Source organism: Argiope bruennichi, chromosome 7, assembly GCF_947563725.1.
Source record: "Argiope bruennichi chromosome 7, qqArgBrue1.1, whole genome shotgun sequence".
Lineage (NCBI taxonomy): Eukaryota > Metazoa > Arthropoda > Arachnida > Araneae > Araneidae > Argiope > Argiope bruennichi.
Genome location: NC_079157.1, coordinates 26596095 through 26622051, shown reverse-complemented (window position 1 = coordinate 26622051; position 25957 = coordinate 26596095). Strand labels below are relative to the sequence as shown.

The following is a 25957-nucleotide window of genomic DNA, read 5'->3' as shown; positions in this document are numbered from 1 at the left end:
ACTCAAAATTTGTTTAAATAAAATTCATTTTAAGCATAACCTTTAATGTAAAGATAATAATGTTTGTTTGTGAAATGCTAGTTAGATGGTATATTTTAGGTATAATAAAATAAGTGTAAATATTTAATATATCAAAAAAGTAGTAAAAATATATATAGTAAATATGTATTCATAAATCTCTTCTATTTACAAAAGAGGATATGCATATTCTACAGAGCAGATTACTACTATTATAACTATGGCTAAAGCATGCTTTATAAGGTGGGAATGATAATTTTTAAGAAAATTTAATTAATTAGAAAGTGAGTAAGATTGTAATATTTTCCATTGATTACTTCCGAAAATAGTATAACACAAAAGCAATTTTTGTATCATCTGGGAATTCAGAGAATTGTAATTTCTATGGTATTCAGATTTTTCTCATTTTAACAACCTTTAAATATATATATACTAGCCGCCTTTGGCGACCAGCCGGTTCGCCAATCTTAATGTTCGTTAAAATTTAAATAATTAAATATTTTATGCAATTCCTACTTTAATAGCTTCTTCATCAAAATATTTTAAATTTTACAAAATATTACAAATTTTCATATATAATTCACTCATAATATTATAAACGCCTTCAGTCATAACGTAATATGTATCTTTTTAATTTTCTGTTAGTTCCCGTAGAATTTATACTTTAAATTCAAGTGGAAAGGATTAATCTGCAATTAATATAATAATATTTTTTACTGAAACAAAGTATTTTTTTGTAATATGATTACTGAAAACAGTCACTGAGCGTTTAAACTTTATGGCACTAAAGAATATCTTTCCTAATTTATGTAATATTTCAAGAACTTGTCAACAAAATATTCTCAGATTCATCATGACCAGAGCGATTAATTAACAATGTTTAATTTTAAATGCATCAAACATTAAGAAAATAAATAGAATCGTTTCAAATAATCAGCCGAAAAATCTTAAGCCTAGCCTCATGACTGTTGGGAAAAAAAAAAAACTGAAGCCGTACTCATTTGGCGGTGGGGAAAATGAAAAGATTTTTTTGGCGGGAAAGTTAGTTTTTAATTAATAATTAAAATTCTAATTAAAAATTCAAAAAAAAAGGGCTATCCTATCTTTTAAGTTAGATCAAACTGCACACGGTGTGCAAATTTAATTAATATCAGTTAAGTAGTTTAGGAGTCCATCGCGGACAAACAACGTGACACGTAATTTATATATATTAAGATAATATGTAATGATATTTTAACTCTAATTTCAATTTAATTAATTTTCAAGATTTTATCTTAATTTAGCCCATAGTAATTTTATTCTAAAATATTCTCTTATTTCGTGATCCAATTCCACTGTCTCTACTTAATTAATTCAAGAGAAGCTTTGTTAAACTGCTGAATCAGCTAAAACTCTAACTTTCCCACACTGCGCGTGAAGAGATAAAATGCCGCTACTCAGGCAAATTCTTTTTTAAAATCTCCCTGTGTTTCCCCTACCTTGTCCACGCGTGTAACGAAAATCCCCATCGAAATCTCATAATATATTAGCACTGTAAAGAAATATTTTCCTTATCAAAATCATAGGTTGTATAAGACCAGGGATAAAATGTCCAAGAGCTTTTTCCTCATTCTTTTTCTGTGTCGTTCTGTGTGCTCATCGCTTGTACATGTGCCTGCTTCTTGAAAATGAAATAAAACGACGTCACGAAATTAAAAGTATCTTCACTGTCTTCAAACTGTATTTTGCTTGACATAAAATAATGCTTATATATATATATATATATATATATATATATATATATATATATATATATATATATATATATATATATATATAATATAGAATATTTGTAGGACTCAGGAATCACTACAATTTTAGAACGCACATTTAATTACATTTAGGACAGACAATTACATTAAAAGAAATGAACATTAAATAGATTTCGTCGAATGCGTTGCAGGATTAATTCACATGTTACGTCGCGTCTTTCGTTTCGTTCAGAGAACGGTCTTGACACCTTCGTTCAAACCCGTCCCGTCTGCACTCCGTCTAACAAGCATCAACAGCAGATGGCGCTCGTCATCAGGCGTTCGTCACTACATTCGGCGATCCTGAAAGTTAAAGTTCGTCCTCGAAAGTTAAATAAAAGTAGAAAAATCTAAAAGAATAAAAAAAAGTAAACAGTATCTGGATGAACCAATAAACATTTTTTTTAAAGTCTGAAGACCATGTTTTCATGAAATCAGCTGCTGTGGAATTTGTATTTGGTCCGTCATGACATCCAACTTTTTCCACGTCATAAGCGATCCTTAGGTTTAACCTTGGCAATCCGATACGGTCCATTAAACTTTGGTCTTAGTTTGAGTCCAGTTCCAAACTGCGTCCGTTGTATGGCCACTAATTCAGAAAGTTTGTAGATGCGCGCCACTTTTCTTCGTTTGTTGAAACTTTGGCGATTCTCTTCTTGCATCTTCAAAATGTTTTCCCTTGCTTCTTCTCTCATATTATTTCGATCTTCCATCATTGCTTTTGTGTATTCTTCTTCCAATATTTCCTTTAAATGTAAATCAGTTACATCTTTTAATTTTACTCCAGTTAAAAGCTCAAACGGGGTAAACTTTGTACTCCTCGAAACAGTACTATTGATTATTTTCTGCACTGATGCAACATGTTTATACCATTTGGTAGGGTCTGTTATCGAGAGTTTTGATAAAATGGGTATTAAAATTTTATGCATTATTTCAATTGGCCCATTTCCGCGAAGAATTCCAGTGCTAATTTTGAAATGTTCAATATTTTCATCCTGACAGTATGTTTCAAATTCTTTTGAGGTAAAAGCTGAAACTCTATCTGTTATTATTCTCGTCGGATTTCCAAAAGTAGATTGTTGAAGATTAAGTTTAGTTATTGCATCCTGAGTAGGTGTTGATTTAACCGGATACAACCAGACAAATTTTGTAAAAGCGTCGACTATTGAAAAAATATGATGATAGTTCTTATTTGTAGAAGGCATAGGGCCAATGAAATCTATGTGATATGTACTTAAAGGCAAATTTTCTTTTGGGATGGGGTTAAGGAAACCTTCACCTTTCCCACGTTTCTTATTACAAAGAATACACTCCACGCAATTGGCAACCACACTTTCTATTTTCGACCTCAACTTTGGTATGTAAAATTCTTACTTTAAAATTTCTTCCGTCTTAGCCACAGCGTAATGTCCTTTATTGTGAATTTCTCGAATAATTTCTCTTTGTAATACTTCCGGGACTATGAGGAATTCTCTACCATTATCGTATTTGTATAAAACTCCATTTCTCACAATGTGTTCACCGTCTTCTTGCTTATCCATCAAAGCTTTTAATTTCTTAAGGAATTCGTCCTGATTTTGAGCATTGGCTATTTTAGTGGTCAATTCACTATATGAACGAGTAACAACAAAAACTGCGTTGCGACTAAGAGAATCTACGTGTGCCATTTGTTTTCCTGATCTGTGAACAATTTGGTAATCAAATTCCTCTAACTGTAAAGCCCATCTTGCAACTTTTGGTGTAAGATCTCTTTTACTCATAGTTTGTTGAAAAGCGGAACAATCAGTCACAATTTTAAACTTGGAACCCAGTAAATAATGTCTAAATTTTTTCAACGCTTCGATTACAGCCAAAACTTCTAACTCATAGCTACTATATTTTTCTTGTTGTGGAGATGTTTTTCGACTAAAATAATGAATAGGATAAAACTTATGTCGGTTCCCTGTTGCAGTAGCACTGCTCCGAATCCCTGACTGCTAGCATCTGTATGGAGTTCTAAAACTAATCCCTGTTGATAGAGGTGCAAAATTGGCTCCTGGGATAAAATATCTTTAAATTTTTGAAAAGCTTCCTTTTGTTCAGATTCAAATTTAAATGCAATGTCTTTTCTTAGTAGATCACTAAACGGTTTTGCGATTTTTGAATAGTGGGGTATAAATTTCCGGAAATAACTAGTAAGGCCTAAAAAGCTTTGTACTTGTTTAACAGTTTGTGGTTGTGGAAATTTTTGTACAGCTACCGTTTTAGATACAGAGGGCTGTATAGTTCCGTTGTGGTTCTATTTGTGGTTTTAAAAACTGACACTTCTTAAAATTAAACTCCAAACCGTACTCTGATGCAACCTGTAGAACACGTTGTAATTTTTCTAGCCCTTCTTCCTCGGTTTTGGATGGTATAATAATGTCGTCCATATAAATCAGTATAGTTCCGTCGAACATCAAATTCCTGAATATCACATTAATGTAACGCTGAAATACACTCGGACTATTGGAAAGTCCAAATGGTACTTTAAGAAATTCCCACTTTCCCATGATGTGTTACAAAAGACCTAAATTTTCTGCTATCTTTCTCTACGTCTACATGAAAAAATCCGTTTCTCAAGTCTAAAGTAGTAAGTATTTTTGATTGCTCAAGTTTGTCGAGCAAATCTTCTATGAGGGGTAAAGGGTACCAATCTTTAATCATCTTTTTATTTAGCTTACGAAAATCAATGCATAACCTATAACTATTATCCTTCTTGCATAAAACCACAGGTGAAGAATAATTTGAACAACTGGGTTTTATTATCCCTTCCTGTAACCATTTATCAATCTGAGTTTCAACGAATTTTTGTTCTTTAAAAGGCAACCTTCGAGGGTTATGACTAATCGGAATATTATCGCTCAGTATTATTTTCATTTGCAACTCCGTATTTTTTGTATTGTTTGGCGAATACTTATTTAAAAGACGATTTATTTCCTGTCTCAAGGGTTTTTTTACATGACATGACCGCTAAATGAATGAAGTATGGGAGAGGATGTGTATTTATTTTATTGCAAGTCGCAGCAAAAATAGGTGCCTGTCTGTCTCTTTTCAGCTCCGAGTTACGTAGTGATACGACCTTGACCTCGTTTCTCACCAGCCGGGTGTAATTTATTTGGGCTTTTTCCCCCATGAATGATAATTCCTTTTTCTTGGAATGAAAAGCTTAGATTATTTAATACGTCCATGCCGATGATTATTTCGTTCGGCATTATTTCTAACACATACACATTAGTTGATATTCCATATTCATCAATTAATATATCACAATATAAAAAACCTAGAGGAGTAATGCTATCTCCACTTATACCAGTTAATTTCTCATTATCAGTCGTTAAATTAGGTTTAACAATTTTCAAATAAAAATCATAATTAATCACAGTAATATCACTTCCAGTATCAATTAATGCATCACAATTTACACCATTTATTTCAACATTTTTACTAAGCTTATTTACAGTTTTTGGAGAGTTACGAATATACACTTTATAAGAGAGAGACACTTTAAAATCTTTTTGCGGGCAGATACTGGCTTTGTGGCCAAAGCTATCACATTGGAATCATTTCAATCCTTTGTTTTTAAACTTGCAATTAATTGATTTATGGCCAGCCTCATTGCAAATAAACATTTATTATTACTCTTGTTATAGTAATTATCATCAATATAATTCTTTTGAGCACGAACGAATGGCAATGGTGAATTTTTAGCTTCTTTCGCGATATCAAATTTACTTCTGTTTTCGGAAACACGCCAATTTCTGTTTGTTTTCTTTTTAAGGTGACTTCGTGCATCTTCATATTCGTCCAGTTTATTAACCAAATCTTCTACTTTCTTTATTTTGGACAAATCGTCAAGAAAATGATCGCGTACGTCATTTGGTATTTTACTCTTTAACTGGTCAACGACCATTAGCTGCTTTAAATCTTCAAAATCGGTTATTTCTAAACAATTTATCCATTCCTCAAAAAAGTTATTCAGTTCAAAACCGAAATCCCGCCATGAAGAAGAATCTCCTTTGTGAGTAAAGAACTTCTGCCTGAGTTGTTCGGAAGTTAATTTAAATCTTTTAAGCAACAGTTTTTTTATGTAATCATAGTCATTAGCTGATGGATCAGGTTCACGAGCAATTAAATTGACTATATCCAATGGTAATAATAACCCGAGTAAATAAGAAATCCAGTTTTCTTTTGCAATGTTAGCCCTACTTATTTGTTTCTCAAATAACGAAAGGTAAACACTTATGTCTCCGCTATTATCATAATTCTTTAGCAATTTTAATATATCAGTCTTAGGCATAGCTGATGCAGTTAAAGTATTTTCTCTACTTTTTAACTCAAGTTCTAACTTTTCCAAAGTATATTCACGCTCATTCTTTTCGGCTTCGGCTTTTTCAACATCTAACGTTTCCCGCTCCTGAGTGATAGTTAAAAGTAAGTTTTTTACGAACTCTCCGTTATAGTCTTTCGACTCTGTTATCATTGTAACTAACTGTCGCACTTTGGCATCCCGTGGTGCAGTTAGTTCTAATTCGTCTACTAAAGTTAGTAAGTCGCTCTTTCGTGCTCGTGTAAGAAATGCCATACTTGAGAATAAATCAAAATTGTACTCACAATTTCTTCAACGCCGATCCACACTGCGTCTGTCCACAAGGAGTTGTTATCCAAAAGGTTTATTGTAGCACGTCAAATTGCTCCAAGTCAAATTTCACTCCTGTTTGGCTCTTCTTTCGTCTATGTATCGGTCTTCATTAAAATCCGGGCCGAAACCCCATATTTGTAGGACTCGGGAATCGCTACTATTTTAGAACGCACATTTAATTACAGTGAAAATTCTCTGGGAATTAAGACAGCTGATTATATTTTTTTCCAATTGTGGTCCATTGCCTCCTAAAGCCTAGCTACAAGGTTGCATGTTCTGAACTATTTAAATTACTAAATTAGAGCTTTCTTCTTTGTTATTTCTTGCTTGTATTGGAATTCTACAGAATATTTGATTTTATGGTTATTATTTATGGTTATCTACATAAGATTTACAAAAATATATGAGGCATATTTGATATTGCACAAAGTACTCACATATTGATGGATTTTATTTATTATACTTTTATACATCAGGAGCATGTTTTGAGTCAGCAAGCAAGTTATTGGATTAGATGAAGTTTCATCATTTCCTGTTTTAATTTAAAATGCAAATTTTAGATGAGATAACTGATAAAAATAATTGTAAAGTGCATGCATAATGAATGGAGCAGAAGCTTCTAAAAGAATAAGAGCTGATGTTTATCAAATTTAAATATAAGTGAAAGAAAGGGGCCATTGGAGCCAATCTATGCATAAAGTTTTTATCATAAATTTTCACATGTGGAAATTCTTTGAGCTACCAAATGATTATAGTCCATGTATTTTCTGTTGGCGGTTCAAGATCACATTTGCTACTGTGTTACTGGTACCAGACAACCAATAACGAGGTAGAAAATGTAACCTTGAACGGCCTATTGGAAATACACAGACTATAAATATGGTTCATGTTACTAAATAAAAAGGTGTCCATTTGCAACATACTAATTAAATTGTGTTTGGGGTGGTATGTAGATTATTATGATCCATGCATGAAGCAACAGGACGAATGTTTTTAGGGACATTTCGTTTAATAATCAGATTCACCCACTAAACAAACACAAAGACATTCACGCGCGCGGCTTCACAGTTCAGCTTCACATCTTATTCCAATTACAATCGCAATGCACTATGGGATGACATATGGGATGGCCTAATCAGGCATCGCCATCTAGTATCCAAAAGAGAAGATAAGAGTAATACAACTGCTACATGTTTTAATAATTTCTGTCATTAGACATCTTAAATTATTAAACTTAATAGTTTTTTTTCTGCTTTTACCAAATCAGAAGCATCTCCATATGCAAGAAAGGAGAAATAATGTAGTATTTCTTTATAAAGTGCAGGGACAGATTTATAAGTTTTCAAAACAGGAAAAATTTTATGACTCTCTAATGTAAGAAAGAAGATATTATCTTTTAAAAAGAGAAAATGCTGTAACTGGCAAAAAGATTCAGCCCCAAGATTTTGTTTAAAGACATTTTTGGAAAGGATTATTTGTTCTTCTGTCCATGAATATAATATGGATATTTAAGTGAAGGGTTTTATTGTGAAGCAAACAAATATCGCCAAGATGATTGCAATATGTGTAATGAAGTTAAGCGGTCTTGGCATAGGCTAAAAATTACCAGGTAAACCAAGGGAAACATATCCACCTAAATAATTCTCGTTGATACCTCTATCACAGGAGTGACGAACCTTTATGGATGAACGTGCCATTTTTTCTAAAGAAATTTTTAATGAGGTAAAGACGTTCCTTCAAATAATTTTGAATTGTGATTATTGGAAAAATAATAAAGCTAAGTATATAAAACTCTTTATATACTAAGTAAAAGTACATTTTGCATTGTATAGTAGTAAATGTTTTAGTTATACGTATAATTTAAACAAAAGTAACATTAGTGTGACTTTTGTTGTTGAAGATTAGATAGATATGACAGATAATTTATATTACGGTTGTGAGATGTTACTTTTTGCAGAATGCCTCCTGAATTGGAGTCATCTAGTAAATGTTTTAGTTATACGTATAATTCAAACAAAAGTAACATAAGTGTGACTTCTGTTGTTGAAGATTAGATGACAGATAATTTATATTAGGGTTGTAAGATATTACTTTTAGCAGAATGCCTCCTGAATTGGAGTCATCTGCCGAACGGTTTCTAAGTGAGTCTTTAATGTTATTCATCTCTGAAAATAATGGCTCGCAGGCATAGGTAGATGAAAATATGGTTAAAATAGCAGGAGCTTCTTCAGACAGTTAAATGTGTCTGGAATCTTATTCCATGTTTACAAAATTTTGTTGCTGGCATTTATACTTATACTGCTTGCTAATCATTCTGCTTCAATCTATTCCAACCTTTTTCTTGTTTCAATAAATTTTTGAATCCATACTGAACTAGACTGAAATTCAATCAGTTGCATTTCAAATTCTTCAATTTCCAACCATTTAACTGGGACAAGTTCAGTTTATTAAATGAAGTCACATCAGATTATTTAATAAACTTGAGTGTTTCTGATAATTCTTTGAACTGTGAAAATCTCGATGAAAATTCTTTGATTGAAGAATCAATTACAGAAATAAAATCCTCAATAACTTTTTCTTCGTCTGGTTTCTCATGGATATCTAAATCTTTGTTATTTTTTCTTCAAGTTTGGGAAGTACTTGTAGTTTCTTGTAATAATAAGATTTCTGAAAACATGCAATTCAGCATCAAAAGCGCGTAGGAGATCCATTATGACGATAGTTGTTTTATTTGTGCCTTGAAGCTTTGCGTTTATTCATTGAAATATTGGCACATATCTGTAAAAAAAACATCAATTTTGAAAGCTACATAACATCCAACATTTGTAGGTATTGATCATTTCCTCCCTCATTTTGCAGAAACAGTCCGATTTCTTCTAAGTAATCCACAGTCTTTGAAGTACGTTCCCGCGGCTCCACCAGCGAACAATATTATACACCAGTAAGCCATTATACGCCTGGTGGACTTCATCCAACAGAGCATCAATCTTTCACTTATTTAAAGCCTGCGACGATATGTGATTGATTATATTGTCACTAATGCCATTACATTAACAAGAGATGTTAAACCACTTTTAGCACACAAGGCTTGTTGGTGAATAATGCAGTGGATTTCAAGAATCGAATGTACAACGTCCGTATAAAATAAACTAATGAAACCACTTTCTTTTTCTCACCATATTTGGAGCACCATCAGTTGTTACTGAAACATTTTTTCTCAAATCAATTTCTTTCTCAGCAAGCGAATTTTTAACAGCCGAACAAATATCTGTGCCCTTTGTAGTTTTTTGCTACGATTTTATCGCAATTAATTCTTCTTTGATGCTTCCTACACAATATCGAGCAAAAACAGCTAAACGTGCTGATTTAGTGGCGTAAGTACTTTCGTCAAGACATAGCGATATAAAAGGAGCGGAGTTAATATTTTTTATGTTGATCTGATACATTTCCGGCCAATTTTAAAATTCTTTATTTTATTGTTTTTCTAGACAGAGGAATGATGCGTTTTGATGTGCTGAATTATCTTCTCTTTATTATCAAAATCATTGAAAAGTGAAGACGCGCATGCTAATCAGGCTTCCTTCAAAAACTATGCCGACCAATGGAATTTGCAGTCTAGCAAATTGTCGCGCTTATATGACAATTTTTGCTAACATATTTAATCATAGACGTCGAATTTCTGTCTTTTATTCACTTGCAATTAGTTCTTTTTGCTGTGGTTCGCTTTTTTTTGGCAAAGGATTTGTGATTTGTTTCAAAATGCCGTTTTACAGACAATATTGTACATACTACTGTTCCAGAACATAAAACACACACCGCTTTGTCGCCTTAACTTATCATGCCTTGTTTCTCTGTCCACCAAGTTTGAAATTCTCTGTTACACTTACTATCATGCACTTTTTGGTTTTTTTGCAGAACTAGCCTTGTTAAATAACAGTAAAAAATTGTAAATATAACACAAATAAACTTTAAAATATAGTTGTGCGGAAGAAATTGACTGCACTATGCGTAGACAAACTTTGCATCATTAGCAATTGTAGTCCATGACGTAACTAAGGCTATTTTTAACAAACGAGTGTGCTCCTAGTGATGATTCCAAATTCGTCCTTCGGAAATTACGAAGTACAATCTTAGCAATACGAACTGAAACTACTTCGAAGTTCGCATATAATGACGTCAAACTCTCTTTGCAGAGTGACCGGCGGTGCAAACCACTGATATTGCCCGATTTTTTTAATTTTTTTCCCCATGTATGGAATAGGGTAGGGTAGGGGATGGGAATATGCACATCACGACCGATCAATCGCGTTTGTTCGTAATACTTCATAGGGAACTTTGTTATTTTGAACTAAAATGCAAACCGTTTTGATCAGTGGCGTGCCCAAAACATTGTGTCGCGTACCATTGGTTCGCCATCCCTGCTCTATCATTATTATCATTTTAAATGACTAATTATGATAAAAATACTTGAAAAATTCTTACTGATTAAGATTAGTCATTTATTTCCAAATCACGTTGCCATCTAGGAACATGTAATACAGTGACAACATTAGTATCTATTGATTATTAAATTTTGCAAAGAATAATGCGATAATAATTTATTTATTTTAATGTTAGCTATTATATTTAGTTTCAAAAAGATAAGATCTCTTTTAAATAGTCATTTTGTTGTAGCAAAATGGGACAGTTATGTAGTTAAATAAATTTAATTAGTTAAATAATGTTTTCTTCTCTTTAATATTATTGATATCTGAAGTTGTGTAACTGTCCATAAAATGATACAATATAAAAACACGGTTTTACATATTTTTAGGTCTTAATTATGTAAATATATTAAAGAGATTCTGTATTATTGTAAATAACTTGACTTTAATTTTATGTTTGGTTTTATTAATTAGGCTGAATCTGAGTTAGAGGATATCAACAACAAAAGCAACATACAAGAATTAGATCTTTGGTTGCGTAAGCAAATGAAGAGAAATTGGGAGGAAGGTAAATTCGATTTGCATAATTCTATAGAATGTTAAAATATTTGGTTATAAGTTTCGTTCTTGGAAGTTTCCTTTTAGTATATTTGTACATATTTCTCTTTGCCTGAAAAATAAAATTGGTATTTATATAAAAAGAATAATTCAATATGCAGGTTACGAAATTAATCTGTATAAATTTTCGAAAGTGACAGATTTCATTTAGTTGAAAGGTGATTATGTGTACTTTTTTCCCCAAAAGCTTTTATGTGTTTGAAAGTTATTTTTAAAGTAGTAAAGTAAAAGTTTTATGTAATTTTAAATTTTAAATGTTCTGACTTAAGTGTATTGGAAAGGGTAAAATCTGTGAATAGGGCTGATAATAAGGAGGATAAGCTAGGAATAAGTTCAATATAAAATATTTTTTTAATTAATGTGTATATTTTTTAATTCCGATTTTAAAACAATAAAATATCCAAAATGGAATAATGCATTTTTTAATTTATATAATTCTCTGGTTATTAAAAAAAAGTAATTTCAACATTAAATCTTGGCATGGGTAAGTAATGGTGAAAAAAAGAAAATTAAAGGGAAATCAAATTTTTAGTCTGAAACATTGTAGCATAATGTTTTAAGCTGTCTTTATATAACTTTATTTATTTTTAAGATTTGTTAATTAAAAAAAAAAACAGTATGAGCATGCAAAGAAAGTTTATGTTATCATTCTAACATCCATTCAATAATTAAAATAGATGAAAAGAATTTTCATGAAATATACTTAAAAATAGTTTGAAATATTTATAGTAAAAGAATTATACACAAGGTAAAATTATTATTGCTGAAAAGTTTGTATGTTGAATTTTGTAACTTTGTAAGAATAATTTTGTGCTGTAATAGGTTTCAAAGTTATTGAGAAAAAAAGATTAAAATTAATTTAAAAAAAAAAAAAAAACAATTTTTCACTTAGCATTTACTACCCAACTACATGCTCTAAAACTACAATTTTCTTTGTAGAGCATTTTCGATGACTTTTTCATTATGTGTTTTGCATGTTATAAGGCAAATCAATTGATTTAGAGCTATCAAATCCAATATGTTAAAATGTGTTACTTGAGGGTTTTTTTTATTATATTTAAATGCTTTCCTCAATATCTTTGGAATATATTACTGCACAAAAGTTATTCTTACTCTATTTTAAAAATAACAGAGATATTAATTTTGTTTTGTTATAATATTTCTGATTTAATAATTTTTTTAAATTATAAAGAATATAATTCTTAATAATGCATCTGATTATTTTAATTATATTATATCAATTATGTTATCTGATTATATTAATACATTTATTTTCACATAATATTAGATACATGCCTTCTCATGATATTAAATATATGTTTTTTGAATACACATAATTGTTATAATTAAGAGCAAGTTTAAAAAATAATATAACAATTAATTCTATATCATGTAGTTCTTGTATTTTTTCCTTTATTAAATAAATTTATAGTATTCAAATTCAATAGCATTAATAATAATAATAGAAATAGTAGATATGCCTACGATTCCCAGTTATTCAAATATTCTGTTGTATACTATAAGCAATATGTAACCAACATTGCTTTGTGGTATGAAACCTGATTTAAATCATTTCTTCTGCAGTTTGAACTTAAAAAATTGTTCATACTTGGTGTTTGCTAAATGTGCTTGTTTAGATAGTATTAACTTATAAGTGATAATGTCTGTATAAATTTTATTTCTTGGTATTGTATGGTTACTTTTCTATTTTCTATCTGAACAGAAGAAAAGAAATGTCGGAAGAGGTCTCGAGTTACGAAAGGCAGTGAAGGAAGCCAAGGTAATTCTACGAGAACTGAACCCTGGAGTACGGCTGGCAGTGAAGGAAGCCAAGGTAATTCTACGAGAACTGAACCCTGGAGTACGGCTGGCGTGGAACATTGTGGCCGAAAGGCAGCGATATTAAGTTATTGAAAATAGTGCAGCCGGTTTCCCCCCCCCCCCCATAAATGATATTTATTGGTAGTATAATATTCTAAGAGGAAGTTTTGAACAATATAAATATGCACAGATAGTATAAAAAAAGATTTTTTTTAACTCTATTTACAAGTTTAAACAGCTCCCAGTATGAAATTCGTGGTATCTAATCATTAATTTTAATACCAAAAAACACATTAAAATAGAGTGACTTTTTCTATATCCAATTCAATTAAAACCTGAAGCTGGGCCGGAGACCAGTCCTGTCGGCACTCTTTTTCTCAATATAGTTTTTGTATCACCTTAGGTAACCCCCAGGTATTCCTTGCTAAAGTTCCCTTCATAAGTTTCTTTCAGACTAGCTCTCCAAAATGGCTGGCTTCACTTTTTGTCCTAGGACTGAGCATTCGCTGTAGCTAAATTTTCTTGCTCAATCATGATGTTTGTTTTGAAAAATTTGAAAGTTTTAAGAAAATAAATTCAGCAAAGAAATCCTATTCTAGATTATTATATTTATATAAATGGTTTAACTAGATGAGTCTCAAAATAAAAACAAGTTGCATTAGTTGATAGCAAACCATGCGACCTTTGCTCTCGTATTCCTGTTCTTATTTGTCTATCCATCTTCATCTTCATCCCCCTCCTGGTTTCCTCCCCTTGGATATCACAGGACATTTACCCTCTTGGTTAGTTTGGAACCTTTATCTTTGGGGACAGAGGAGTGGGACCTTACACCCTTAGTAACAGCATCTGGTTTTGATTATATCCCCAGAGTGATAAGTAGTAACATATTCTCAAGGAGAGTTACACTTGTGGCCCTGCGGTCAGTAAACAAAATTACCTTCTGATTATCTGTTTTACATTACTGGATTATTGATTATCTAATTTTGGAAAAATATCATCAGCTAGCTTTTCAGAATTAATTATTTCTCCCCATTTTTCTACAGGCAATGACAGAATTGGAGATAAAAAACTGGATGATTCAACTGGTTCTGATGCCAAATGATGAAATTTTTGGCTCTCAAACAGATGCATGATCTTATCCAAGATGTGTACTTAATTTTTCGTGTTTGCATTTCCCTCCTTCATATTTTATTTGCTCTGGTGATGATAATTTTGATTTAAATATTCCCAAGAAAATTATATAGAATATATTTTTTAAATTGCATGTACTCCAGTTAAATGTGATTCATTTTACCAGTTCAAATTTTTATAATGATGATGTAGAGGATTTTTTATGTAAATTTTTTTTACAACTCTTGATTTATTTTTACAAAAAATATTGAAATATTTTTATATATTTAAGAATATTATGATGAAAATATTTTATTTGTTATGTAAACACATATTGCATTCTTGGATAATTTTAAAATGTCACTTATTAAAGTAAAAACTTAATGAATGGTTATTGTTTTAGTTATCATTCATCAACATAAGACTTTATATCACCAGTGTTTCTGCAAACTTATCTGTGTATTTATGTGTGTGTTCCTAAGTTTTATCAATCATATACTAGTAAGATAAATATTTGATTTTTGCACTTGCATTTACTATGAATGTCTGTGACATTTGTAATTCTTCTGTATTATATATGCATATAAAACATATTTATAATATACTAGTGATTATTTTTTAAAGGTACCTTTTTTTAAACTTATTTTACATCTGTTAATTGTATGTGAAAAAAATAGAATGGCTTTGAATTTTTGCTTATCGCTCCAATTTCAGTCATTCAGTTGAATTTAATGAATGATCTTTATTTTTTTTTCTTTTAGTCAGCTTCAAAATTAAAGTGAATTTTATTATTAGTTATTTAATTGGATTAAACAGCTTTTTTATTGCTATGTTTTTACTCAAAATCAAAGTATTGTTTGCTTACACAGTGTTAATTTGTGATTTGTTGATTTCTTTCTGATAGATGGAACCCAAATTTAGTATTGTGTGAAACTCAAAACATTAAGTTCTGTCTAAAACTTTTATAGAAAAAAAATTTTAACTAATAAATTCTTTTAAGTAATTATTTATTTGATTTGGTTCATAATGTTTTGAGTTCTTATTTTGTAGAATGCCTAATTTTGATGCTTTTATTGTTTCTTATTTACAATTATTCATTAATATAAGTAATTTGTCATATATATAATCATAACATTTATAAATTTCTTGTATCATTTATAAATAATATAAATTAATAATAACATTTATAAATTTCATTTATTTGTATCGTTCTTTTAAAACTGATTAAATGATAGCAAAAGATATTTAGTGCTTGATTCATTTAGATATTCTTTGGTTAAACATACATTTGTAGTATAGTTGTTCCTTTTTGATAAGCCCCATTCTCTGTATTTAAGCTTTCATTTAATACAAATCGTTACTTTTTTGTGGCACTTTTTATTCTTTGGACTATTCATATTTTAAAAAACATTTTAAAATAATTTTTTAATAAATTATTTTTATTTTTAAATTTGTTTTAATTGATAAGTTTGTGTTGAAGGTTTCAAATTTTATGATAGAGCATTTCTGAATCATCTTTATAGCACTGTTGGTATTTTAAAACATTAATATATATATTTATCTACACTTTTTAAAGGTTTCTTTATTACTTGAAATAATTTTTAATTGATTAAAAGATACTGAATTGATCAATTTGATATAGTTGTGAGTATTTAAGTAAAAATCATACTTTAGTTGAAAAGTTGTATTGAAATTTCTGATGAAGTAATGGAAAATTTTATTTATTAATAAAAATCAGATATTATTCATTAATATCTTTACTTAAACCATCTGTAAGTATTTGTTTTTAAATTTTTGTAAAGCTTTTTTTATTTGTAGCAGATATTTATATTATATACTCACTTTATATTAAATATATTAAAATATAATTAATGAGTCACTATTTCAAGAATCATAAATTAGTTCAACACATATCATTTTTATTTATATTTTAAAGTTTTAAAAAAATTGATATTTCAAAGTATGAAATATTTTTTAAAGAAAATAATTATCTTAAGAGAGAGGAAAAAGGGGAACAAAAACTTTAACTTAATAATACTGGAGTTCAAATAACAAGTTTAATACATTTTATTATTAAAATAGAACAGTTCATTTTGCAGTGTAAGAAAGAAATTAGTGTTTCGTTTGCTGTTCTCCTTTTTACATTTATTAGATACTTTACTGCTAATAGAACTGTTGAAAGCTAACAGTTGCCACTAAAACAACCAAATATAATGCTTTTTGTTGTTGTTGTTATTGTCAATTTGCATATATAATATTTTTATTAGTTCACAGTAGGACTGTGTTGATTTTCAATTTATCGAAGGGGTAAAAAATCGATTTTTCGAAAAATATCTATCTGACCTTATCTTTACCATTAATAATGATTCACGATAAATCGTGATTCAATAAATCGATATTCACAATTAATTTGCGTTTTCGATTTCGTTTTGGTTACTGGTTAGTGTTTATTTTTGTTGCTCTTCATTTTTATTGACCTTTATACATAATTTATTGTTAATATTTTTATAAATACTATCATATTTTAATATATAAAAATACTTGTTTTAAGCATGTCATTTTGGGGGTTTTAAATCATTTATTTTCTAACTATTTTTATTCAAAAGAAAACGAATATTTATACTAGATAAATTAAAACCTCCCAAATATTGAAACTGCCTTTTATTTGGAGTCGTTCTGATCAATCAATATGTTAAGAGATGCTATTTATAACTTATAATAGCTATAAATAAATAATGATATTACGATATATCGAAAAATATCGATATGTGTTGAACGATATATCGCGATGATGAAGTTCCGTCATAGCCCACCCCTACTTCACTGTTAATGATCCGAGAAATTTCTTAAAATTTTAAGTATGTATATTTATGTATTTTAAAAATTATATAAAAAGAAAAATTTGGTTAACTAAAAAATCTTAAAAATTAATTTTTATATACATGATAATAAATATAATTCATGATTTTATATGTTTAAAATAATAGAAAAAATTATGATTTTATATCTTTAAAATAATAGAAAGAATTACGATTTCGACAGGTGTTTTTTTTTTTTTTTTTTTTTTTTCCCCTCCCATTATGAACTTATAACAGGGTTGCCACTCAAATCTGGAAAGGAAAAGATTCCCTATAATTTTCCCTGAACGTATATTCAAGATTCGGGGAATAGCACTTGTGCTAGTTATAATGGTATATGGTTTGATGGAGTGAAAAAAGCATATGTTACAGAAATTCTCAGTTCTTTATGATTTGTTGGTCCATGAAATAAAACACAATCGACAGTCCTTTAGTAACACACGACAAAGTATTAAACACGAAGACACTAATACAAAGAGGACAAATACACAGCCAATACGAACACGCGTAATATACTGTTGTATACTACAACAGTAGTTCACGAGTAGTAATCAGTAGTTTAATTACCACAGCACACAAAGTGGCCAAACAGAATTCATGAGAAGGAGGGAATCGGCGCAGCTTTACTCTACGGTCTCGCCAAACGTCTGTAATTCTCCACTGTCTCCTCGCTTTACCTGTATGCAACTGCCGATTCATTACTACACGACTGGCTATTATTCCTCATAAGACTTGATTCTGCTTCCACTTAAACACCAGAACTCGGCACACAGCTCAATTCAACAAACGTTTGAGCTTCGTCCGACTGATCTAAATATTCAGCCTATCTCTTTCCACTATTCACTGACTGCAGCTTGAGACTGCCGACCTTCTATAGTTCCAGGGAGACGGGCAGAGAAGGTTCTGGACCAGACAGGCGTATATAGGTTCCTATTGACTCAATTGCTAAAATGCTGGAAGTTTCCAGTAATATCTATTTTGTCGCCAAGCTCTGAGATCACTGACACGGCACCCAACGGAGCTGATCGTAAACGATCCTTCCAGTAATTGAACTAACCGTGCTGGGAAGCAACATTACGGGTTTGTAATACATGGAAAGTAAATGAACAATTTAACATTATTCAAAATAATAACATATTAAAAGAAGATTTTTATATTTACATGCAAGGAAAAATAATTTTTTTATTATCTAAAATTAGCAAAACAGAATTTATATATTAAGGGGATGGATATATTAACCCTCATGCTCCTTAATTGTAAATCCCACAAAATTTATAGACTCGGGTGAAATAAAATATGAAACATTTTTGTTATCATGATACAAATTATTTAATAATTACTTGACAAAAAACGTCACAAAGCAAAATTGCTTTTTTTTTATTTATTCTTTTTTGACAATGTATGTATTTGAGCATCAATTTTGCAACTTCTGCAAATTTTTCAGCCATCAGTTTCATGGTTATATATACATAATATATAATATTCTTTTTACATAGATGTGGTAGGAACAAATTTCTGAATTTAGGCAATATGTCGCACATATAATAATAATAAAAACTTGAAATAAACCGGCAAATCACTGCCTCTTTCAGAAAGACTGCTCTCCTTTTCAGGGATGCTATCTTTAACAGCTGGAAGATGTCCAAGCGTCGTCCCAACAATCACCAAATAATCAAACTAATATCATGCTAATCATAAATCATACTAATATTATACAATGTACTTTATTGAAATTGTACATATGTAGTTTTTCCAACATTTTAAAATAAAACTTAACTACTTATAAGAATGTAAAAGAAAGTTAAAAATGTTTATTTTCGTACGTTATATATTGATTACTCAATCAACGATATTAATACAATTCATGTTATTATTAACTTTTCTCTTTCCTTCAATTGCAGTTTATCTTCAAACTGGAATTAGAAACCTTTCAGTGGCCAATTGGGGTTTTCCCAATGGATTTGCGCGACCATTCAGTGATACGTGTATGACAAAAATGGAATTAAGTTACATTATCATCCTGTTTGAAAGTAACATTAGGGATACTTTGGAACAAAATCCATAATATTGAATTCCATTCAGATCAAGAAAGATGACACTGGAGTTGGAGTCCCACTCTCCAAAATCCGCGAGGTCAGAATTTAAAATGCACTAGCTCCACATATACAACGCATTTTAGTGACATTGTGTGATGAAACCGAGATCTTACGATTAGGCAACCGCGCTATACATTAATTGCATGTTTTTTTCAATATGAAGTATCATTCCTACAGTGAAACAACCATGCTCTCAATAGATTCCTTCGTTATTTATCTGTCTATGTAAAACTAAACTGTTGCATGCTTTCTAGAAAACTACCAGTTTTCTTAAGCTTCTTAGCTTGCACAGCATCTTAAATTCTTAAAACTAAAATAATACTCCAAGCCATTTAGAATTCCATCGGCTTGTTTATTCTTTCAACTTAACAGCATATCTTACAAAAATTGCCAGATTCCAAAAGGTTTACAATTGATCATTAGTTATTATACAAAAAATAAACGAAATAATATTAATAAAATATGTTTATCTAAGAAAAAATCGTTTTCTTTTACTTTTTAATAATATTTTAATTGAAATAAAAATAATAGCAGTTTATAAAATGTCTGAAAATTAATCGTCTGCTAAATGTCTATTAACAGATTTAGATTATGATATTTACCGAACATAAACTTTAATTGGATTTTCATTTTGTTCAGAAGAGTAGCGGAGCATTTCGTTCTAATAAAATTCCTGTTTATTTGGCATTCCGTCAGTTGTAGGGATAACAAATATTTTAAGAGCTGTTATTACGTAAGCAATATCAAAAATTCACAAATACCAGTGATCAATACTTTTCAAAGAGGAGTGTGCTTCAATTCCTTGATACGATCTAACTGGTGATATTTCGATTACAGGTCTTGGATCACAATAGAAAGTAATAATCGATGCGATCTGTCCAATGTAAGCTCTCAAATAAGAATTCAATTATGCATAGGGAAAGTCCCTCATATATTGATTCATGTTCTTGGATGGCGGAACCTATTGATCACATGCAGAGAGTTTCCCATTTCACAAACAGCCAGGTCCTATTGCTGGAAGCAATGCGCGCCTTGTCTTATTGTACGAAAATACGATTTCTTTCGCACTCAAGTCTCCACAGAAAAATATTTATTTGTTTTTCAAACAAGTTTCTGGAGATTCATATGCTATTTCCTTAAATGGATATAAACACCTTACTCACTATTTTTTTTAGATTGAAACGATTTGATATTCGCATAATTAAATTTTTTGTGCCTGATTAGCATGAGAATTCCGCTATTCTGAGTGATTGCCCAAGTTTTTAAAAACATATTTATAGCTTATTTTTAAGCTCTTTTAAAAATAAAAGGAATATTTTAAATAAATTGCTATTGATCAATTTCTCTTCATGGATTTTTAAAAGCATTTTGGGTGATGCACAGAAATTCATCTAAATGTAAATATTTTTTAATGCATAACAGAGAATCTAAATGCTAGCATAACGCAATCACGCATATATAAATACTTTTGTTTATATATCATCAATATTATGGTTGGCACAGAAAAAATTCTTCATTTATTAAAGTTTCGTGGATTTCGGAACTTAACTGGAAAAATTATAATGTTCTGTGGCAAATTGTGATGCGCGAGGATAGAACCTGGGACCTTGTGGTTCGCAGCCCATTAACATGACCAAATTACAAAAGCAATTGCTCGGGTAGCGTAGATTAGCTCACATTAGAAATATTTATTTATTCTTTTTGCAATAAATTTATTTTCTTTAAAATATTTTTAATTTAAATGGAATTAAATAAATTACCAATTTAACACAACATTTCTTCTACTCCCCCCCCTCCCCTCCTTTCTACAAAGTGTTCTAGATATATGTAAAACAGAACTGAAATCATTAGACTCAAAAAATATAATCTTATAATCGTATTTGCAAAAAAGTCATTTCAAGAAAATAACAATAATGCTTACTGTCTCAATCAATTTAAACTAAAGATTAAAAAAATGGAATCGAAATTTCTGAAAGTAAAGGAAGAAAAAAATTATTGAATAAGAGTTGCAATCAGCCTTTCGATTGTCAGTCATGTATATTCTAGATTGTATTGTCTACGTATTATTTTTATTGAAATTGTATCTTATTTTTTAGAGAAAGTTTAAATAAAAGTGTCATGTATGCTAGGTAGACCGAGAGACGATACGATTCGTTTTACATACACGCAAAGAACATTTATTAGTATTAAGATGCACAGGCCCGAACGAGCATAACAACAACTACACCGAACAAGTACAAAACTAAGAACTACGGGAAACAAAAAGGCAAAAAAGCAGGCGCGCGTCACACAGCCTGGAAGGTTCTTTTATAATCTGGCTGTTGCCAGATACATAACAGTTCCTTTCTCTAATCTGGCTGTTGCCAGATACATAACAGTTCCTCCCCGACAAAATATAGAGTCACAGGACCAGTCTCTCTGGAGGTCTCCTGATTCGGTTTGAGCGTCGGAGTGGTACATCAGTTTTCGGCTTTCCGGAAGCATCTGGTACAGGCCCAGGTGGCATCTCATCACTTGGAGTGGCAGATACAGGTACATCCTTAGGTTCAGGGACAACTTCAGGTACAGGTGCAGGCGGTTCCGATTCAGCAACATCATCGGATACTGGCTCATCTGGAAAATTCAATTCTTTATCGTAAATTGGAATTTCAGTATCAGCTTGGGATAATTCAATCGACTTCCCACATTTCCTTATTTGATCTACGTGTCTCTTCCAAATTTCATTTCCAACTTGTATGCTATAACTCAAAGTTCCATCTCGGTTTATAATTGTTCCAATTTTCCATTTGTTAGGTCCGGAATAATTTCTTACGGCTACTTTCTCCCCTTCCTGAAACTCACGCAAGATAGATTCTGTGTTAAGTCTCGAACTCTGTTTCTGAACAACTTTGTCTCTCAAATTTGGTTTAAAAAGATCAAGCCTAGTGCGAATACATCTCTTCAAAAACAAGGCACTCGGAGTTTCTCCCGTGAGTGAATGTGGAGTTATTCTATACTGTAATAAAAATCTTTGTAATTTCACATTTAGATCTCCAGAATCACCTCTACTGGATTTCAACGAAGCTTTGAACAACTGCACTATTCTTTCTGCCTGTCCGTTCGAAGCAGGATGGTAAGGTGCTGAAGTTATATGTTTAATATTATTCAGTTTCAAAAAATGTCGAAATTCGTAACTAGTAAAACTTGCGCCGTTATCACTAACCAAAGTTAAGGGAATTCCATAATGAGCAAAAAGAATACGAAGATGATGAATTGTAAAACTAGCTGTAATATTTTTCATCGGAATGACTTCTATCCACTTCGAATATGCATCAGAGACTACAAAAAACATTTTACCCATAAAAGGACCAGCGTAGTCAACGTGTATCTTTTGCCAAGGTCCATTTGGCCATTCCCACGGATGTCGATTTATCCTTGCTGGTTCGTTCCTCGTTGCGATACAAGCTGAACAGTTCTGAACAAAATTGGCTATACTGGCATCCATACCTTGCCAATAGCAGTAGCTTCTAGCTAAGGCCTTCATTTTGACAATTCCAGGATGTCCAACATGAAGTTCTTCCAAAACTTGATTCTGGTACTTTTCAGGAATGCATACTCTATGACCATACATTATGCATCCATTTTGCAATGAAAATTCAGATTCTCTACCTTTCCAAGGCACAGGTAATTCAGTTCCAGATTTTAAACTTTCATACAGTTCGAACAATTTCCTATCAGTTTTAGTAGCTCTAGCTATGTCGGTTGCTGTAACAGGCATTAATTCAACTTGCGAAATATTTGTCACGTCTGCTTCAGTCAAGTACTCACAGCCCTTGTCAACTGCTAGTGGTAACCGTGAAAGTGCATCTGCATTGCCATGATTCTTTGTGTTTCGATACTTGATTGTATAACTGAATGCTTGGAGAAAAAGTGCATAATGAACCATTCGTGTTGCTGATAGACATGGTAAACTACGATTAGGTGCGAAAATTGATACTAGGGGTTTATGATCGGTTACGAGATCAAAATGTCGACCAAATAAATATTGATAAAATCTCTTTACTCCCCATACGATACTCAATGCTTCCTTGTCTATCTGCGAATAATTACGTTCCGTTTTAGTCAATGACCTTGATGCAAACATTGCTGGTTTTTCTGAACCATCTGGCATAATGTGACTTAAAACTGCTCCTATTCCAACTGGTGATGCATCAGTTTGTAATACAAGAGGTAACTTAGGATCATAATGGCATAAAATTCGGTCTGAAGCAATTTCTTGTTTCAATGCCTTGAAAGCTTTTTCACATTCTGCAGTCCACAAAAATTTAGTACCTTTCTGCAGTAATTTATTGAAAGGAGCGACACGAGTAGATAAGTTGGGAATAAATTTTCCGTAGTAATTGACTAACCCCAAAAAACTCTTCAAATCAGATACAGTTTTTGGAACTGGTACCTTCGTAATTGCATCAATTTTTTCTTGTGTTTTGTGGAGGCCAAATTTATCAATTGTATGACCACAATAATTCACAGATTTCTTAAAAAATTCACTTTTCCGCTTATTTACTCTGAGACCATATTCTTCTAGTCTCTGTAATACTAATTCTAACCTTTCAAAATGCTCTTGATCATTTCTCCCCGTTACGGTAATATCGTCTAAAAATACGTGTACCCCCGCGATGCCTGATAAAACTTGTTCAATGGCTCTCTGCCACACTGCCGGAGCTAAGGCTATACCATAATTCATTCTCTTGTAACGGAACAAACCCTTGTGAGTATTGATCGTCAATAGATGTCGGTCCCGCTCATCAACTAACATTTGAAGGTATGCCTCAGATAAGTCGATTTTAGTAAAGAACTCCCCTCCTGCCAGTTCAGCAAAAATGTCCTCGATACGGGGTAACGGATATTGCTCAATTTTTAGTCCCGGGTTGATAGTCACCTTATAATCACCACAGATTCGTAGGTTCCCATTCTGCTTGATAACAGGAACAATTGGTGTAGCCCACTCACTATATGTCACCGGCTCAATGATGTCTTCTGCAACTAACCTCTTAAGTTCAGTTTCTATTCTTTCTTTTAAAGCAAATGGTACTGGTCGAGGTTTAAAAAATACCGGTTTGTAATTAGGTTTCATTTGAAGACGGCAACAAAACTTTTCCAGTTTCCCGATACCCGGAGAAAAAATGTTCTCATACTTTTGAAGCAAGATATTTAATTTATTGGTTCGAGAATTACAATTTCCAACCCGAACTGCTTTAATTGAGCTCCAGTCTAATTGGAAATTTCTCAACCATTCACGACCAAAAACTGCATTTACTTTTGCATGTACCAAATAAATAGTTTCTGTATTAATTTGATCTTTGTATTGAATTTGCACCACTGCTTGGCCAGCTGCTGTTATCATAGAATTATCGAAATTCCTAAGCAATAATTTGGTAGGCTTAATGGCTACATCCGGACAAAGTTTCTTAAATTCATTCACATTCATACAACTAATAGCAGCACCAGTATCTAATTCAAATAAACACTTATTCCCTTCAACAAAAATTTCTAATAAAATCTTATCCCTTGCATGTTGTGGTGATTTAACGCTATTAACTGGTACAGTTTCAGAACAAGATTCTATTTGTTTAACTGTTTCGTTACGTTTTGAGCGGCAGACTTTTGCCAAATGCCCGTTCTTTAAGCAATTCCTACACTGAGTGTTCTTGTGCTTACATTCGTGAGCTAAATGTTGAGTACTATCACATCTGTAACATTTCCGAGATTTATCAAACTTCTTTGTAGGTTCAGATTTCTTAAATTTAGAAAAATCTTTTTTGATAGTTTTATCTTGCGAACTATGTAATTTTTTTATCGATACCATTTGATTCTGAATTTCACGCACATCTCTCTGAGCAGATTCCATTGCGAATGCAATGCTCTTAGCTTTTTCGTATGTTAACTTATCCTCTGCTAACAGCTTTTTCTGTATATTTTCGTTTTTGAGACCCATCACCAATTTATCACGAAGCATCGTACTTAAATTGTTCCCAAAGTTACAGTGTATCGACAGTTTTTGAAATTCGGCACAATAATTTGCAATGGACTCACCTTCAAATTGCTTCCTCTTGTAGAAACGAAACCGTTCTGTCATCTCCAGTGGTTTAGGATTCAAATGTTCCGAAAGTAATTTTACGATATCTTGATAAGTCAATTCAGAAGGAATGTTGGGAGTGGCTAGATTCTTTAACAATTTATACGTTGTTGCTCCCATAAGGCTTAAAATAGCAGGGACTTTCATTTTATCTTCGATCCCATTAACAACGAAGTAAGATTCTAAACGTTCCACATAACTGGACCAGTCTTCCACAGACGCATCATAAGATTCAAAACTAATGTTCGAAGATCCCATCCTCGTCGCCAACTCTTTTGTCATGTATGCTAGGTAGACCGAGAGACGATACGATTCGTTTTACATACACGCAAAGAACATTTATTAGTATTAAGATGCACAGGCCCGAACGAGCATAACAACAACTACACCGAACAAGTACAAAACTAAGAACTACGGGAAACAAAAAGGCAAAAAAGCAGGCGCGCG

At 31.5% G+C, this 25957-nt stretch overlaps 2 protein-coding genes across 2 annotated transcripts in view; one reads left to right on the top strand and one right to left on the bottom strand.

Moving 5' to 3' along the window:
* Nucleotides 1-15505, top strand: part of LOC129974948 (uncharacterized) — a 41099-nt gene extending 25594 nt beyond the window's left edge. Inside the window, exons 6-8 of the mRNA XM_056087765.1 lie at nucleotides 11367-11460; nucleotides 13234-13344; nucleotides 14375-15505. Coding sequence (XP_055943740.1) covers nucleotides 11367-11460; nucleotides 13234-13344; nucleotides 14375-14433 — 264 coding nt within the window. The 3' untranslated portion in view covers nucleotides 14434-15505. The remainder of the gene's footprint in view (nucleotides 1-11366; nucleotides 11461-13233; nucleotides 13345-14374) is intronic.
* Nucleotides 15506-21796: 6291 nt separating this feature from the next.
* On the bottom strand, nucleotides 21797-25792 carry LOC129975314 (uncharacterized protein K02A2.6-like). Its single transcript, XM_056088368.1, has 2 exons — nucleotides 25468-25792; nucleotides 21797-24885 (listed from the first exon to the last, which is right to left on the bottom strand). The coding sequence occupies exons 1-2, from the start codon at nucleotides 25790-25792 to the stop codon at nucleotides 21797-21799; spliced, it is 3414 nt and encodes a 1137-aa protein (XP_055944343.1).
* Between the last annotated feature and the right edge of the window lie 165 nt (nucleotides 25793-25957).